This window comes from Denticeps clupeoides, chromosome 20, assembly GCF_900700375.1.
Source record: "Denticeps clupeoides chromosome 20, fDenClu1.1, whole genome shotgun sequence".
Taxonomy (NCBI): domain Eukaryota; kingdom Metazoa; phylum Chordata; class Actinopteri; order Clupeiformes; family Denticipitidae; genus Denticeps; species Denticeps clupeoides.
The window spans coordinates 16,416,267-16,435,411 of record NC_041726.1 but is presented as its reverse complement, the minus strand read 5'-3'; the positions used below and the strand labels follow the sequence as shown (position 1 = coordinate 16,435,411).

The window sequence follows — 19,145 nt, the reverse complement described above, 5'->3', positions numbered from 1 at the left end:
CTCCCAGCTCAGTCCAGTCTGTTTCTTCCTGCCCATCCCAGCTGAACACTAATGCCACTCTGGGGGCTCTGTGGCTCTCAGCTTCCCTGGAGCCTGACCCAGACCCCCGCCTGGCCAACCTCTTTAACAGCTACCAGCACAGTCGCTAACCACACCCTTGCACACCCTTGCACATCCTCAAGCGAAGCCTAATTCCGGTTGTCCAGGATCACCACTGGGTCCGTCACACACTGCGGAGTGAGCCCCACCCATGGATGGCATCTCTCTGTCTGGTCATGGGGGTCATATCTTCATCCCGGTACATCATGCTGCAGAACGCAAAAGGAAAGAACTAAAAAAAATCCAAGGGCAAGGATCTCAGGAACGGCAATGTCCACATTAAAGTAGCAGCGTTTTTCTGCTGCCAAACTCTGGGGTGATAGTAGCCTAGTGGGTAACACACTCGCCTATGAACCAGAAGACCCTGATTCAAATCCAACTTACTACAATAGTGTCCCTGAGCAAGAGACTCTTAACCCTAAGTTGCTTCAGGGGGACTTGAATGTAACTGTTCCTTTAAACAGGGCCCTAATCATGAATGTCTAATCTGCGGGACCGGTCCATGATTAGAGCCCTGTTGTCAGGCTACATTTCTGACATTCACAGTCAGAAATGTTGTGTTTTTCCTTTTTAATCTCTCCTCATCCCAGATTATCATTATCATTAAATTATTGTCATTAAATATTACTGTGACATTTCTGTGCATGAAGCAAAGAAAGACAGATACATTAAGAAAGAACTGTGATTTTATGAGAAATAAAACATAAAACATAAAGCCCCAACACATTGAGGAAAGCAAAATATATAACCAATATAGGTGAAACAACAACAACAACAACAGTAATTTATTATATAGCCCATATACCGTATGTCTCAATGAGCATTGTCAGGCCCTACAGTTGAAACCCCCCACACTTGACCCTTCTGCACACAAAAAAAAACCTCTAGGAGAGACAAAAAAGAAAGGAAGAAACCTTGGTAAGGAGTAATACAGAAAGGGACCCCCTTCCAGGGTAGAGTGAGCCAACAAGTGGTGTCAGTGCAGGGTTTGTGATGATTTGACCAATAAGTAAAAATGGTGGTGGAGAGGTGGGTGGAGGAAGTGGAGAAGTTCAGTGTCATGGTGTACATTACGTGTCCATTATGAAAATCCCTAAAGCTTACGGTGGTGGTGGCTGTGGTGACCCTCTGGTTCGTTACGTACACCTATTCATATACAAATAGGATAAAGGTGAAAGTGGACAACAGGAACTAATATCAGGAAAATTCAGTTTTAGAGTTTTTTTTTTAGAATTGAAAACATAATATGCCAATGTTGAGTTTTTATGAACAGTATTCGAAGCAACATATGGCAGACCAACTAGAATGCTGAATGTTTTTAATGAAATATTTGCAGTCAAAATAACTTTGACACTCATTGACATCCCATTCCTTTGCTTTAAACCATTTACATATAACTACAACAAAAGCAGCACATTTGCCAACAAAAGATGAACAGGTTCATAAACTATTTCTTCCCATGAGAAACAGCTGGGAGGACACAAAACCTTGTATTACTTTAATTTGGGATATTTACCCAGACTTGCCTGACAAAATGCACTGTACAGATACATTGAAATGCAATATTTGTTTGTTCTGGTCTTTTGGAAGAATATCAACCGTAGTCTTAGTTATTTTGGACTCTAGTATGATAAAAGCAACAATGCTTTGAGTTCACATTTTAGATTGAGAACACGCATTTCTGTATGATAAGAGCTGAGAACTGCTGGCAGCTGGCTGCTCTTAAAAATAAGACAATTTGGGTTATTTACAAAAAAATGTGCCAAATATACAAGTATAAATCATTATGCCTGAATGTAATGTTCATTTGGTTGTCTTTGTTTTTGGGCTGTGGGTGGAAACCTGAGCACCTCAGCAACCATATACTATTCTGTTCTCTACAGCACCCCACCTTCACTCTGGCTACTGTTACATTGGCTCTAGTCTGAAAAAACAACAGTCTTCATGTTTCAAACAGGAAAACTGTGAGTAATGTCCAACTGTTTAATGGTATTTTTCCACAAATATTGTCGGTGTCCCTCCTTTTCCCCCTCTTTTTTAGTCTTGAACTCAGACCTTATGTGCAGTTTGTACACTTTAGCACATGTACAGGCACATTCACAGACGTACAGTACATACAATTCCCAAGATAGTCCCATGTCTGACTTGAAGGAAAGAGCTCCAACAATAATGTTTACTTGTCTGTCTTTAAGAAGGAGAAAGAGGCTAAAATCACTTCACTGTTTCTTTGCCAGGAAATCAGGATAATCGCAGACATGCAGCAGTCTGTTTAGTGTACAACACCCCCCAAACGTAGAGCTGTACCTTCATCTTCAACAGTGTCGGACACTCTGGGAATATATATCTCTCCACTCTTCACACTGAAGCTTTCATTTTCATAATATGCCTTTAATTGAAATTCGACACAGTCTTAAATGCTTAAATAGGCATGGACAATGTCTGTCGGCAATGCAAATGAAGGTGCTCAGTAGGACACTGACACCATATTGAGTAATATTTTGCTAACATGATAAAAATGAGATGCACCATTGAAATGAAAACAGAGAATCATTTACTTGCATAGCCCACAGTCTGTACATTCCCATTGGACCGATCATCCTGTAAGGCATGTCTGTGTTTGTACAGGATGACTCTCTGGATGACAAGTGCTGTATGGCCAAGACTATGTCAGCCCCTGACCTGACTGAAAGCAGCCATATATGCTTCTTTAACATCTCACTTTACACCAAGACCATTAACATTTTGACCATGCAAGTTCTAACACAAGCACAACTGCATCATCTGAGCTTGGTAAATATAAATAACATGCTAGTGATTATTTTTGCTCATATGGCCATTGAAGATCCTTTAATTTTACAATGTATTAATTTCATATTTTGATGATCATGATTTGCACATTACATCAACATCATTTTAATGTCCACTCCCACCTCGCAAGCTCATTTACATCAATCTCCCTCCCACCTTTTTGTGTATGGCGCAAAGACAAAATGATGCATCTCCAGAGCCCCTGGCAGATTCCATTATGGATTAGCTCTAAAATAGATTTTTGGCGATAATCATTTGTGCCTTTGGCTGCACCTAATGCCTGGATCAAAATAGAGCCAGTAGTCTCTCTTGTCCCATTTGATAATGTTACAACCTCAACTCTATTGGGAAGACTTTGTAATATTTTGGATAGTGTCTTTCAGAATTTTTTCTAAAAGAAGAAGGATTAGCGGACCAATGAGGCCTGTTTAGTGGTGTTCTTCCACATCAAACTCACCAAATGTGCTTACTGACCTCCCTTTGGGCCCAAGGGCAGATATGTCTAGCACACTGTGACCCTACAGCTTCTTGGCCATGAACCCCTCATACAGTCCCTTCCATGCTTGATGTCCAACAGGTGTAAAATAAATTCACTCCTACCAACACAACACCTCATACTCCATAGAGACCATAGACCAGCTCTTCAAACCGCTTTAAATTTTGAAGATGTACCTAATAAAGTGTCGACTGAATATAGTTTGAATACAGAGTAATGCTTCAGATCTCACAACATCTCCCTCATCCTCTGTTTACAGTCTCTGGCACTGTCCGGAATAACTCTCTTGTTCCCGTGCCACCTGTATGGGTGGTCTTTCTGTCCTTTCTTCCCTTTGCACTTCTCTGCTTGTTTGGTTGAAATGTTTTTTTTTTTCGCCTTTGTTTTTTTGCCATGTCTTTTTCATGCTTGCTAAAGCCAACAAGATTTTTCTGGCTTGTAAGTATTCTCTGTGAGTGTTCTTAGAACCATACCCTCTCACTGAATGTCCCCCCCAAGTCCCCCTACATAAACTGTGCCTTGTTACTATTGCCTTTGAGCATATGTTAACAGGGCAGAATTTACTCAGCATTTTGACAGCTTCCATTGGGTAATGTATACATACATGATTCCATCATCGACTGTCTGAAGAGGAAGCCACTCTAATGAATTCTGCCCAAGCAAACAGAGGTCTGTTAGAGTTCTGTTTTTCTATGTTTCATAAAGGACTATTTGTTCAACATCTATATACACCAGTCAGCCACAACATTGAAACCAGCTGCCTGATGTTTCACCTTGAGCTCACAGAAAAGCTTGGATCCACTGAGACACGGATTCCACTCTGAAGGTGTGCTGGGGTTCCATTTGACAATATGCAATGTTCTGTTGAAGGATACCACTGACATGACCATAGGATACAAGACCATGGTGGAAAAATCACTAATCACTAACTAATTTTGACAAATTTTCCTGCTTCCAGCAGCTCAGCTTCAAGAACTATTGTCTGGTATTTGTACAAATGTAATCAGATGGTCAGGCCATAATTACAAATAAAACTTCCTCTGTTTTCATGGGGATTGGGTTTGTTTTTTCCCATGAACAAGGAATTTTTTTTCTAATGGGAAAGAATGTTTTGAAGCAAAAAAAAAGGATTATTTGTCAGTTTTTGGTCTCAATTGTTCCTCTTTTTCTGCCACTGCTAGCATGTAATTATGGAATAAAATTGCACCAAATGGTCAGCTGCTCGGCACTCACAGATAACAATCAAGGCTTATCAGCTCCAGTCAGATCCAGATATTGTGTGTGCTGTTTGTGCTCTTGAGTGTAAGTGTTCTGCAGATGTTATCTCTGTGCTGCCTAGACAAAGCAGGGGATGAGAGAGAAGCAGTGAGACAGCATACAGACTAGTTCAACCTAATTGCAACTTTTTGGCATCTCATAGCTCTTTGTTTAAGGAGCATGTGTGAAGAAAAACGTATACCTTATGTAACCCTCTGGAAATGATTATTCTGGAAACTATCTTCACATTCCTCTGTTCTGCTATCCCCTTTGATTTTAAAAATGCACACTCTTTCTCTTTCTCTCTCTCTCCACTCGTGTTTTTGCTGTAGTAGACTTAGCACATGGCGTGTTTGTTAATATTCTCATGATGATCTCAGAGAGGAGGACCGAAATACTCATCCTGTCCTTTTCTGTTGGTGCATCATTTTTTTTAAGATGACTGACTGTCAGCTCTCATGCATCATACTGCCTTAGATGTGGCCAGAAGTAATGTAATGAAGTCAGAATGTCATATTCATTTTGGAATTTCACTGATTTCTTTTCTTGGGTTGAATAACTATACTTTGTACATTTAACAAAAACAGTCATTTGGGGCAATATTGGATTTTTTCTAAACCTCACAATATCAAATTCATATATACATAATTTCATTTACATTTTTAATAATTAGTGTTGCTGAAGATCAAGCATGTCTGTTAACTTGACAAGTTCAAGGCCTATTACCTTCTTTTAGGGACAATAACTGACTACAGCTCTTCTGTGGGAGCATTAAAAGGACTTACTTTGAGGGCACTCACCTAAGTGCACTCACCTTCACCCGTAATCGGAAGGTTCAAATCCCAAGCCACAAAAGTGCTACTGTCACTGACCAAGGGACTATCCCCACACACTGCTCCCCAGGCACCTTTCATGGCTGCCCACTGCTCACTAAGGTGATGGGTTAAAAGTTGACAAAGGAGGGCAAAGAGTGAGCAGACCCAGGCTTAGATGCACTGCCAAGAAGATTAATCACAAATCACAGTTGGGGACAATTGACCATGAACCACCCCCTCAGGGGTTGTAACAGGCAAGTAGCTTTTCCCACTCAAGGATGTAGAAGGAGATGATTGGTGTGCAGACAATGGTATCAGAGCTCCATTCATTTTGTAAGAACAGGTTCATCTTCAGAGTGTCGGTAGGTCACAATTCATTTGCTATATAGCATTAAAGTTGCACTTGGGATGTTCATATAACTTCATAAAAGCTGGTTTCATAACAGCTTCACTTACTCAGTATTTATATCTGCGTTCAGATTCATGTCATTTTACAGATGCCAGAGTGATTTATCAGTGAATACATCCTGATTTATGTTCACCCAAGCCAAGAAACCACTTGTTCCACCACTAAGGATAAGAGGGATGCAATATGTGCTTTTGAGTTTGCTTTATAGGCTTTATTGGTGTGGAGTGGGAGACTTTGAAGGATGAAAGCTGTATTCTTGGTTAGATCTACTCAGTGTTTCGAGTAGATCTGCCTCTGACTACCACCTTTCTAAAGCAACCTTGTCTTGGCCATAGTAAGATCAAACACCCAGGCAAATTATGCTGATGTGGGAATAAAATAGAGGGGATGTAGAGCAGTTTCTGTTCTAGCTGATGAATTGCATGTGTTTGTGTGTCTGTGACCTGTTAATTTGCCATTTATACTGCTGCCACAATATCAATCTTCAAGCCATTTAACAGTCCCTGGCTCAGCTCAGGCAGTGCCAGCCAGCGGACTCTTTTCAAGGAATGTTTATATTGATTTCAGCAGCCATCTGAAGACCAGAGCTCAGTCATCTACCAGCAGCATGGGGCAGCAAATTCCAGACATTCCCAGGTAATGTTAGAGCAGACAAAGGTATACTGGATCACCAAAATAACACTGAATCCTCTATAACAAAAAAAAAGAAGGCATTGCCCGGATAGACTGTGGAGGGAGAGAATGGTTGGAAAGGGCATCATTTTTTACAGTATTAGTAAAATAGCCATATGGAACATTCTGTGGTAAAAGGAAATAAAGGGGCTAGAGTTGTAATCGGGCCTAAAAAGTTACAATTACAACTTTTAATAGCCTGTCTTTCTTTGTCTGTACTATGAGCACATGGAAATTAGAATGTTTAAAATATAATCTACAGAGGCTAGCATCCATTTTCGCATCTCTCTCGCTATAAGTTAAAAGCATCATCTGATGACAGTGGACGAGCATTGCAAATCAAACTGACCTGACTTTACCTTACCCAACCCAAAATAAAATGATAAAAATTGAACCTGGGTGAGTTCAGGCCAAGATTACAGTTCTAAAAGAACTATAACTTTTTTTTTTGCATTTATTGGTGCCTTATTGATAAACTTTCTCTATTTCACTCTTCATCTATCTTGTGCCTCATCATCACTCCAAACCAATTGAAATATATAGGAAGAAGACAATGGGCAAGCCTTAGAACCACTGATGATGTTGCCGTGTAGAACCTAGCTAAAGGAATAAATGGGATAGACGTAGTGTCTTTCATCAGGTGAAAATGTGACATTATTCTAATTCCAAAACAGGGCAACCTCATCTCAAGTCTTTTCTGTACATCTTCACACACATGTACAAGCATATTTCTTTTCTGGTAGAAGATTGATTGAGGATCATCAAAGCCCTGCTCTCCGCTCCTGGATGTCAGTTTGGGTGTTCGTATTGCAGTGCACCCACTCATCTGTGTGAGGCAGCTTTTTGGTATTAACAAAGATTTATTACATAGAGGAGAAGCTTTGCAGTGACTGAATGGATGAATCATGCGTCTGCAGTTAGAGGTGGATTGTAATCAAATTAATGCCTAAGGAAATTGCGGGAAATTAGCTTAATGTGCAGGATGGAGTTGCTCAAGAATCAGGATTGAAAAGATTTATTTCTTTAATGTGTGGACAACTACATGATCTGTCATGTAACCTACATAGTAAACCACATGTAGGGTGATCCATCATGCTCTATTTTTTTTGCACTGTTTTACTGCCTGTACAGCTCTGGTTATGTAACTAAACTGAGAAAATTAAACTACACTTTCAGATAGTCTCCGTCAAAGTGAACGATTTGTCCTCAGAAAAGTCAATACATATTGAACAAAAACAAATTCATAGTATAATGTTAATAAAAAACTCCAGTTGATGGTATAATGAAACAGGTTGGAATCTCGTCCCCAGTCCTTCTTGAATTCACCATGACTATGTGACCTATGAGCCCTATGATATTAAGATGGCATTCATAGCTCGGGTTCAGTACCAGAATGTATTCACTGATAAAGAGTACAGAGCACTTGTGCTGACACACCCACAATGTGTCACCTCTTGCCAGTGGTTGGGTTGAAGTGGTGAATATGACGGCATTGCAAGACTTTTCTGTTTGTGAGTGTTTGCTGTTTATTTTTGTACTTGCCCACCAAAATGAGGGTGAGAAGGTTGAGAAAAATGCGTCCTTTTAAGCAGCTGTTTTTATTCCAGTGTTTCACCTTGTAAACCTGTGGGTGTGGGTGCTTCTAGAAGTTGTGGTTTTAGACTCTATGGTGGATGTGTGCGTGTGTGTGCGTGTGTGTGTGTATGTGTGTGCGGCTATTAAAGTAGGAGTCACATCTGTGTTTCCACACAGTGATGATGTCATGGGCAACCCTCTGTCACTCCTGTTAACCATGCTGCACTTGCAGAGAGACACCATTCAGCCAGACGTCCCCAAACCTGCTACATCATTCCAATGCAAACCTGTCAGTGGATCACCAGACAGACAGGAAGCAGCAAGTAAGGCTTGGGAGACCACTTCTGGAACCAGGTCCCTTAGTACTTTAGCACTGATCATCTCCCTCTACACCAATGACTGCACCTCCAAGAACTCAGCTGTAAAATTTCTAAAGTTTGCAGATGACACCACCATCATTGGTCTCATTCATGATGGTGACAAATCTACATACTGACAGGAAGTTGAACTGCTGGTACTCTGGTGCAGTCAGCATAACCTGAAGCTGTGGAGATGACAGTGGACTTCAGATGTCTCTCAACACTGCTCCCCCTCACCATATCAGACAGCCCATCTTCTGTGGACACCTTCATGTTCCTGTGTACCACCATCTCCCAGATCCTGACTCCTCTAGGATCCTTAAAAAGACCCAGCAGAGGCTATCCTTCCAAAGACAATTGGAGAAGTCCAGTCTTTTACAGGAGCTGCTGACCCATTTCTACACTGCAGTCACTGAGACAGGCTGGTGTGGAGCAGTCACCCAACTGCACAAGAACAGACTGCAATGTTCTGTAAGGAAGGCAGAAAGGATCATTGGTGTCCCCTTGCCCTCCATCCAGAACCAGATCATCTCAAGAACCATGAAAAAAAACGGGAAGATCATCACTGATCCCTCACACCCTGGACACAGACATTTTGACCTCCTGGCAGATGATATAGATGCCAGCTGACACAAGTTTCTTTCCCCTCGCAATCACGCTCCTAAACAGTGGACCTGTCACACTGTTACAGTGCTAATCACCTTAACATTGTTTGAGACCGGAATCAAATACCCAGAAATATTTACGGGAGCTTTAAAAAAACCTTTTCTCAGACATTACATTCCATTTCTCCATGTCTCTACTAATGAACACAATTCTCTGATCGCCCCATCACCATGCATGGGTGGCTGTAGCAGCAGCAAACAACTTTTTTGTCAAATGTTTGGACACACTTACTCTACAGAGGCAATGGAGGGATAAAAAAATACCATCATCATAAGCAGTTTCCTTTAGCAGGTCATAAAGTGACAGGAAAATCATCCCATTGGGGATGAGAAGCGAAGCGTGTGAGATGCTGTCAAAACATTTTGAACATTTTGCTTTGTTTACAGTAGTTTTGTTTATTACTTAACCTCACCTCATGTTCCTAAATTTGTGTCTTCAGTTTTCTAAGTTAATCGTGTCAGAAAAGTAGGAGTGTCAATTTTTGATTGCTAGTGAAGTCTTACAAAGCAAAACGCCCTAATACTTAGTGTGTGCAGTCCTGATCAGTCAGAACTTGTGTTGGAGGCATCTTTTACACAGCAGGTCTTTAGAGGCATATGCTTCCAAACTGTTCTGATGAGGTCAGATTTTATTGAATTGTTATGCACATGATATTCAAAAGCCCTACATGCTATTCCTGAGTCACTTACCCATATATTTAAGTTTCTTGTTTTGCATTATTTGAATATATTGGCTCAGTATGACAAAATGGATATGTCTTCTCTCGTCTCACGTCATTAAATTACTTCAGGAGGCAGAATTCCACAATGACTGGATGAAACAGGCAGTGGTATGATTGAGGGCCTGAGTCCTCCATCATCGGAATTTGAATTGAGCTCGCCCACACACCCACACACACACACACACACATACGCAGGCTCTTAGGCCACCCACTGCTCTGCCTGAACTTTCTTTCTCTCTCTGTCTCACTAAAGCAATTTATACGGTCTATAGTAGAGTTCTTCAGATATATTTTCCAACTTTTAGAGGTCCTCTCTCACTTTTCTCCATTCATTCTGTATTTTGACCCTGTGGTGACCAGGTGCCAAGCTCAGTGGCCCACCTCTAATGTAAGCACCACTTGGCAATTAGCATGCCCCTATTTATTATGGTGCACAAATCACATCTGATACCCTGCCCCCCACCCAGCACTTTGGCTCCATTAGTGGAATCCGTCCAGGAGTCAGGCCCTGCACTAGCTGCCCACTCAAAGCACAATGGCCTGCTTGTTAGTGCAGGGCCAGCATGGTATTATTCACAGGAGCCCCCGGTCGGCTCATTCGGGATCCAGCCTTATCTTGCGGGCTTAGGTTTGGATAAGGTAATCCAGTCTGTAGGGCTAATTAAGCACGTGGCCCACACCCTTCATCCAAGTGGGCACTTTAGATGAATACGCAGGGGCGATTCGTGTTAAGAGACGTCAGATTGGCTGAAGTGATTCCGATGACCCAGTTCACAGTGAAAATGACACTACATTCACACGGCGAGACAGGAGCGTGCCGTGTGTAAGCTTGTGTATGTGTAAGGAAGTCTGTCTGACAGAAAGAACCATGCCAATCACTATCTTGCTCTCTCACACATAAAGAGAGAGAGAATGATTTATGTGTAGGTTTTGCATTATGTGTGGGAGAATCCAAATACTAAAAATATATATAAATGTATATAACTGTATATAAATATATAAATTGTGTGTATGTGAGAGCAATAGAGAGAGTATGTGTGTGTGTGTGTGTGTGTGTGTGTGTGTGTGTGAGTGTGTGTGATAGGGAATGTACAGCAGTTTCAGTGTTTTGGGGTGTTTTTCTGCTGCCTAGGAAGCTTGTGTCTGAATGAGGTTTTCATTTCTTATACGTGTTTGTGTTGGAGGTGGAAAAAACAAGAACTGAAATAGATGGAGCAGGAAAGTCTAATCAAAGACCAGCCCTTTCCTCCACCTACTCCACCCACCCACCTCATACACTCAGGACACAGACACTTGTCTTTTGTGTGAATGGAACAGGAGAAACAATCCTGTCACTCTTTCTCCCAAAGAGGGAGGGGAAAAGCCAGCAAGGGGAGAGCAGCGCTGACCGACTGGAACCTCCAGGTGATTTGAGCCCCCCTGGTTTTAAAAGCCCTGGATGAGGGAGCCTCCTCCATCTGGAGCCAGACAGCCTTCACTCCCTCACTCCTTCCCTCCTACTTCCCGCCCCTGAGTGAGCAAGCGAGCGAGCGGTGAGATCCAGAAGGTGCGTCTGTGTCCTCTATGCATCTAGTCTGTCTGAAGACCATACAGAGGAGAAACAAACCGAAAAAGAAGCACAAGGACTACAGTTTCCCTTTGCCTGCAGCAGTGCATGTGTCAAGCTCAACTTCTAAAGCTTCATCCTCACCTCCATCCTCTCACTTCACATTTGGGGACATGTTCATCTGAGCAGAGGCAGAGAACTCCCCAAAACATCTACCTGTCTAAGCATCTGGTACCATCCTGAGAAAACAGGTAGGTCCTCTCCCTTCCTATCTACAACCACTCCAACTTTTTACAAAGTTGTGCTTGAAAAACTGAGGCAGATTTACAGTCCAGTCATGAGACCTGGATCGCACATGGAATTCAGTAATGCCCTGTAGATTAGCATCTAAATACCCCGGCGTCTGTTTCTATTCCCCTGCACGGTGCCTGCGAAAATGTGGACTGTAAATGTGAGAGAGCCGAGGAATTTGTTGGAAAGGATGGTGAGGCATTGTGCAGCTGTTTGGAGGATATCTGCTCCCCACTATGGTGATGGAGTTACATAAGAGTCTGGAACGGTGAGCAGACGTTCACTATCGATGTTGGATCAGCATCTGGTCATGGAGAGCAGCAGGTTTGTTTTGCCCTCTTGCTTCTGTCCTGTGATTTTCTCATTGGCTATGCTCCTCCTGACCTGACTCTCCCCTCCAGACCTTAAATGTTACAAACAGCAGCAACAACATGAGGCCACGCTGCTGATTTAGGGTCCATTTGGAAAAAAAATGAGGATAGAAATTTCCTAATTTCTTCTCCACACAGGAATGTTTCAAGTCTCATCTGAGAGAGTAAAGAAATAAAAGACATTTGGTACCTAGACGTCTGGCTCCTGGACAGAGACGGTGTCTGTGTCCGAAAGAGAGGGACAGCATTATGCAACAGAGGAGATCGAGAGAAGCCAGTAAACAAACCGCAGTTAGGAAGTCATGGGAAAAATTAGGAGTGTGGATGTTAAAGCCTCAGGCTGGGCGCTCGCTGTCCTCACCCACATGAGGAAATGTGGTGTGTGGTTAGAAACATGCACATGGCCAAGGGTATCATGTATTTCTAGGTATTGACACATAGCCCGAGCTTGACCGACCTTCAGTGTCGAAATGCGAAATGGGGTTGAAATAGTGTTAGAAAGCTCAATGATCATTAATGACGGACATTAACAGGATAAAAACCTAAATGAATGAATAACAACATATTGAAACCACATTCAGCATATCAAAATTGATTCGTTTTTCAATCAGATAACATTTCAGGGCAGAACTGGGTGGATAATTGGGTGAAGTTAAAGTTTTTCACTTGGGAATGCTCCCCATTCCCTTTTTCTACAACCCCCACATTCCCAACTCTAATCAGCCCAAGACGTCTGGCAACCACAGGCACAGTAATGGGTTGACCATGATGTTGCCATGGATGCCCATGCCTGTGTTTTTATACTGCTGCCTGGTGCCCAATGCCAGCTTCTGGGATAACATTCGAAACTTTGATGACCCTACAGGGACCAGAGTTCATACCGCAGTGTCAGCCATAGCTCTGTTGACCACCGCTACGCCTGTCACTTTGACTTCTAGGAAATATTGTCTCCCCTGATGGTACTTTATTAAGTCATAAAGCACCCAACCCTGGTGGTAGATGGTAGAAAACAGTGTCAGTTTAGGACAGAAATGAAAGAATCTCACCGTCTTATATACTTAAGAGAGAACAAGTCTTTATGAGTTTGCTCATTAATGCAGCAACGACTTAGGACAGAACCAGTTCTCATCAGTATTTCTATTTTTTTACGGTGCCACCCCAGAGACGGTAAAACTTCTGCTGGTTCTGGGCAGGCCAGTGACCCCGAGGGAAATATCACATGGACAAGGCTACCATTCTCACTATGCAGTTTCAGGCACTGTCATATTGTGACCATAAATAATGCACTGAGCCGGCCATGAGGAAAGGAACTGAGCCCTTGCATCGCCCCAGAGTCTCATTATGCTTTGTAAATACTCGCAAGACATATTGTAATGGTGTGTGTGTGTTTGTGTGTATCTGTGTGTGTGTGTGTGTGTGTGTGTGTGTGTGTGTGTGTGTGTGTGTGTGTACAGTACAACACCTGTAGAAGGCAGTATTTATGACATTCTGTCTGGCCCTGTAAGCCCACTTACAAACACACAAGATTCTAAAAAACAATATTGACACATCTATTGGCATAAATGTAATATATATGCAATAACTAAGAACCAATTTAAAAAGAGCCTAACATATAATGATTGGTACGTATTTGTATTTAATTTTCCCACGAGTGTAAAGTCATGAGGGTGCTGTATTACCACGTGACATCAGAGTGCCGTGTTGAGCCCCTAAGAGGTCGGGTTGGGAAAATATTTTTCTGAAGTAGTTTTTTATTCCCTTGCAGTTGTTTGGTTGCAGCGGAGAGGAATGGACCAACTCATAGACCTTTATCTGCATGTTTAATGAAAGTTCCACTGCTTAATGAACATCATGACTGTGATCAATGAATACACTTAAACACATTTATACAATAAGAAAGTTCACTAAAAGCAAGTTACTTTTATCTGAACGATGCAATGATTCATGGCCATTTGCTGCATTCTGGACAACTACATAGGAAGCGAGGGAACTGATTGCAAGGGAATGCAAAACCATTGTAGGGAAATGCAAAACTATTAGAAAAAATATTCCAGTCTCTGTAATATATTGTGGTTGCATTTAAAGAACCTCATTTCATGTTTTATAGTATTCTTCATATTCAAAATTACATTCAAGTATGATTGAGGAATGCAGTGAGTCAGACATTGTAAAAACAACAATAAATGATAAGTTATAAACACACCTACGCTGTGGCAGTTACTGAGACCAAGATGGAGTCATTTAGAAGAATCCAATGTAAAAAAAAAAAAAAAACATATGTAGTATTTGTTGTATCTGGAGAAAGTAAAGTATGTTTAATTAATCTGTTTTTTCAGAGTTGCCTCTTTTTACCTTCATGGCTGCTTTGTTCAATATCATCATCAAAAGCCACTTCATGAGCTGCTCATAAACATGAGTGAAACATTAGAACTTATTCAGAATAAACCTTTAAGATTGCTACTATAGCATTGTCACCAGAATGGCACTTAATAGCACTCACTGACACTAATAAAGTCTTATTTTATTGTTCATTATGCTGATTCGTTGCTGTAATTACTCCAAATATATAAAAATTCATCTTCAGCCAGTAAATGAACACATAAAGGTGGAGTTGGAGGGTAGCTCTCCATAGTCATAGTCATGAGACAGTATGTTTTTGTTTGAGAATGGTGAGGAACCTGCGGCTGTAAAAGTCACACCACTGCACCACATTGTTCATTAGAACCTGATATTATTTACATTCCATTGACGTAAAGGAAGTGTAGAAATCCCGGAAGTTAATTATTTGTTTTTTCTTCACTTGGAAATTACCTCCCTCCCCTTACCCCTGCACGTCAGCTACTATTATGTGACTATTTTACGTAAATATTCCGCAAAAGACTAAACAAAGGAATTCACAGTGTCACCATCCTAACTTCCGGTCATTCTGCAACTGAGCGGTTGTACAATCCTGTTTATGCTTTGTTCCAAAATCCATCTTGGCCAATCAACTGATAAATACCAGCTACAGCCACTGGCTGCTAACTGCAGTAAAGGTGGTTCTTGGGCCCTGGCTTGGTGTGTCAATACACATTCCCCACATTATTGGGGTCCCCCTGGTTAAATGTTTAAATGTGAATGCGTCATAGAAACAGCTGTAAATGGCATCCAGTTGTGTAAGAGGGGTTGCTCATAATCAACATACGGTGGTAGTAGCCTAGTGGGTAACACACTTGACTATGAACCAGAAGACCCAGGTTCAAATCCCATTACTACCATTGTGTCCCTGAGCAAGACACTTAACCCTAAGTTGCTCCAGGGGGACTGTCCCTGTAACTACTGATTGTAAGTCACTCTGGATAACGGAGTCTGATAAATGCTGTAAATGTAAATGTAAACCTCATGTTGCGTCTCAGGCCCATGCAGCACTTTAGGATATAAAAATGCAGGGATGAAGGCAACGTTCCTAAGTGAGCAAAAGAAAATCCTTTCCTGTTTTTTAGCCGAAGCCTGATGGAGATTAGCCCACACAGCTGATGAGTTTGCGGTGGAATGCTATTCAATCGGCACGAAATGCCACTTGCCCACACCTCTCACCATCATGGTTGCTTTCCTGCTTTTGTAACAAAACAAAAAGAATCTGAAAGAAAAATGTTCCGGCTGTGGATGCCATGAGGCTGGGAGCACATTCCTTTCTGGAAAAGCTGTTTTTCCACAATGCCGCATGTCTTTAAAGCTGAACACGGCAGTAGCACAGCGGAGCGGGTAAAGAAACTGCTAAAAAGCCATATGTAGGTCGCTATGCTCTGGTGCGGTTGGTTTGTGTTTTTGAGAATTTTGTCTGCAGAGTTACAACTTCAACATATCTCTATTCTGTCTGAGCTCTGTGATTCACATCTCCTGTGAGTTGATATTTGATACTTTATTAGCCTGGCCAGTGAAATCGTGTATATGAAATGATATAGACGTGTGATATGAAATATTACATGTCCCAAATCCATCTACATGATCATGAAGGTGAAATTAAGGTTGTGAGCTTATGGTGTTCTAACAAACAATGTAGATGTTTTTATATTCCATGTCAACTACAGAAGCCAAATGTATTACATTTAACCTGGAATAAAAGTATTATATTAGTAATGTTAGGTTGCATCAAAACCTCTACTTTAAGGGAGCTGGTCCAACTTTAGCGGCTCAGAAGGGATGATGCTCCCTATAATTATATCATTCTAATAGTTTAAATAAAATAGGCTGTGCGTGTGCGTGTGTGTGTGTGTGTGCGTGTGTGTGAGCAGTTGTCATGTTGCGAGAGCTGTTGAGAAACAATAGTTTCTTTTATAAGGTGCCCTTTTGCATTGAATACCCTGAAAACACTTCAAATATAACACTTGGTTATTAAATTCCATGACATATATATAATGGAATTTAATAATCAAGTGTTATATATGAAGTATTTTCACACACACACACACACACACACACACACACACACACACACACACACACAGCCTATTTTATTTAAACTATTAGAATGATATAATAATACAGAGCATCATCCCTTCTGAACCACTGAAGTTGGACCAGTTCAAGTGTGTGTGTGTGTATACACACACACCATGGAATATAATAATCAATTCTAAAAATTCACATGCTCTGGTAATACAGTGAACTAAGATCCCTTCGAAACACAGAAGTCAGAGCCAGGTGGTAGATAGCCATCTAGCTGCAAGTTTTTAGACGAAGTCTACTCTTTCACTCTGTGTTTGAGGTATCATCTGCGTCTTATTACAGTTTTTCTCAGTCCCCTTCGCGCAATTTCCTCATCAGACAGAACTCCTCCTCATCTCACCACTCTTACTGCGGTTCTAAAATCAGTCCATGCATTTCTCCAAAGAATAAATCACATGTGCAGAAGCTACTAAAATCATTCAACCCTTGCAACATCAGTCAATCACTTCAATGCTGAATAAAACACTTCACCAGAGTATCAAGACTTAATTAAAATCCTTTACTTATATCGACTGATTCTATGTTCTTAGTTACAGTAACTATTTTATGTAAATATACAAATGTTTCATGTTTTTTCTCTACATTCCACACAAAACTGTGGCATGACCTGCACCAGTGATTTAGGATTGTGTTTTGATGAGCAGAGAAATGCTCATTTGTGTGGGAGAATGTCTTGCTGTTTTGAGAACTGTTTTAAGAGTGGACAGAATGGTGTTTCTGATGAGGAAATATCAGATATTGCGACTGAGAAAATAGATGGATTAGAAGAATTTATGTTTTTAGGTGCAGTTGCTGCTCTGATCTGGGAATGTGTAGGTCACTTTCAATCATGTTCTTCTAATTGTTTCAAGAGGAAGAAGAGCATTGCTGTTTTTAGACATTTCCTTGGCTGAATATGTTTATCAAAACTCATTCGTTCTAAGGTGTTTCACAGTCTGTAAATCCGAATTTTAAATAATGCCAAAATGCTCAGATGGAGACATTGCTGTTTACCGTACGGTTTAAAATTTCATATTCACCAATTAGATGGTGGATGCTTTCACATACACTACAGGCCAAAAGTTTGGACACACCTTCTCATTCAATGTGTTTTCTTTATTTGCATGACCATTTACATTGGTAGATTCTCACTGAAGGCATCAAAACTATGAATGAACACATGTGGAGTTATGTACTTAACAAAAAAAGGTAAAGTAGTAGCCGCCCTTTGCTCTGATTACTGCTTTGCACACTCTTGGCATTCTCTCGATGAGCTTCAAGAGGTCGTCACCTGAAATGGTTCTCCAACAGTCTTGAAGGAGTTCCCAGAGGTGTTTAGTCCCTTGTTGGCCCCTTTGCCTTCACTCTGCGGTCCAGCTAACCCCAAACCATCTCGATTGGGTTCAGGTCCAGTGTCTGTTGAAGCCAGGTCTCCACTTTTTGTTAAGTACATAACTCCACATGTGTTCATTCATAGTTTTGATGCCTTCATTGGCCTTCAAACTTTTGGCTTGTAATGTATATTGTTCAATCAGTGACATGCAGACCTCTTGACCACTGAATGTTTGAAACCAATTAAACATTTTTCCACGCAGCAGAGTTGGGAGAGTATCCTTCAATGGGACACTCAACCCGTTGAACTGCTTGTTTTGTTGAAGTCAGATTTAGAATAAAAGTTTTAATTCAAATGAAATTCAAATGAAAGGGAGGGGCAGTGGTGGCCTAGCGGTTAAGGAAGCTGTAATCAGAAGGTTGCCAGTTGGAATCCTGATCCACCACGGTGCCACTGAGCAAATGTAACTGTGTTCACCATGTGCTGTGCTGCTTCACTTCACTTCAATTGTTCAATAGCAACTTTCAATACAAATCAATACAAATAAAAGAATAGTATTCAACACAAAACCAACTTTAGCTGGCCATGAAATCTCTGTGCTTTAACAACAATTTAGACAAAGGTTATGGCCATCTGCTCAGCAAGTATAATCACTTACGTAAAATATAAAAACATACATTGTTACAAAATGTGCGGTCCACTTTTTTTTTTTTTTAATTTCTGTAACCAAATATCAAAATATATTGTCCATGCAGTAAAACAATGTGTTCAAATACAGTCAATTGTAAAATCAGGTTCAGGTTAAAAAAAAAAAAACCTAACCAGTTGGATTTATATTGAATTACATTTCTACTAGAAAACAATTGCATTCTTGTTTGATTGTGGCCATTCTGACCTGACCTGACCCTTGGCTGACCTCCAGTACAGCCACTCATAAGACAGCCAACAGCTTGTCTCCTCTGATAAGTCTCCCCAATCCTTTTCCATTTTATATTGTTAAAATGATCTCAAACCTTCCCTGGGAAGTCAGTAATTCAATGTGACCCTGAAACCTAAGCCTGGTAGAGCACAAAGCTGGGATTGTGTTGGTGACGTCTCTTCTTCTCTCTGTTTTGACTAGAGAAATTGCATGTTTGAAGATGTCCCAGCTCTACAGTGAGCATGTTGATGCTTTGCAGAATTTCTTTTTGAAATGAGTTACGTGCCTTGTCATCATATCAGTCCCATGCCTTCCTTTCTTCCCAAGCCGGAGCTGCCTAA

General features: G+C 41.1%; 1 protein-coding gene across 3 annotated transcripts in view; it reads left to right on the top strand.

The window, feature by feature from the left end:
* Positions 1–11,200: 11,200 nt before the first annotated feature.
* Positions 11,201–19,145, top strand: part of col8a2 (collagen, type VIII, alpha 2) — a 34,646-nt gene continuing 26,701 nt past the window's right edge. For 2 of the 3 annotated variants that reach the window (XM_028963950.1, XM_028963949.1), the window contains exon 1: positions 11,201–11,674. Coding sequence is in view for 1 of the 3 variants with exons in the window: in XM_028963948.1 (XP_028819781.1) it covers positions 12,004–12,038 (35 nt within the window). In the remaining 2 variants the exon portion in view is untranslated. Of the gene's footprint in view, positions 11,675–11,894; positions 12,039–19,145 lie in introns of those variants that run through there. The other variant, XM_028963948.1, reaches the window with a different exon arrangement.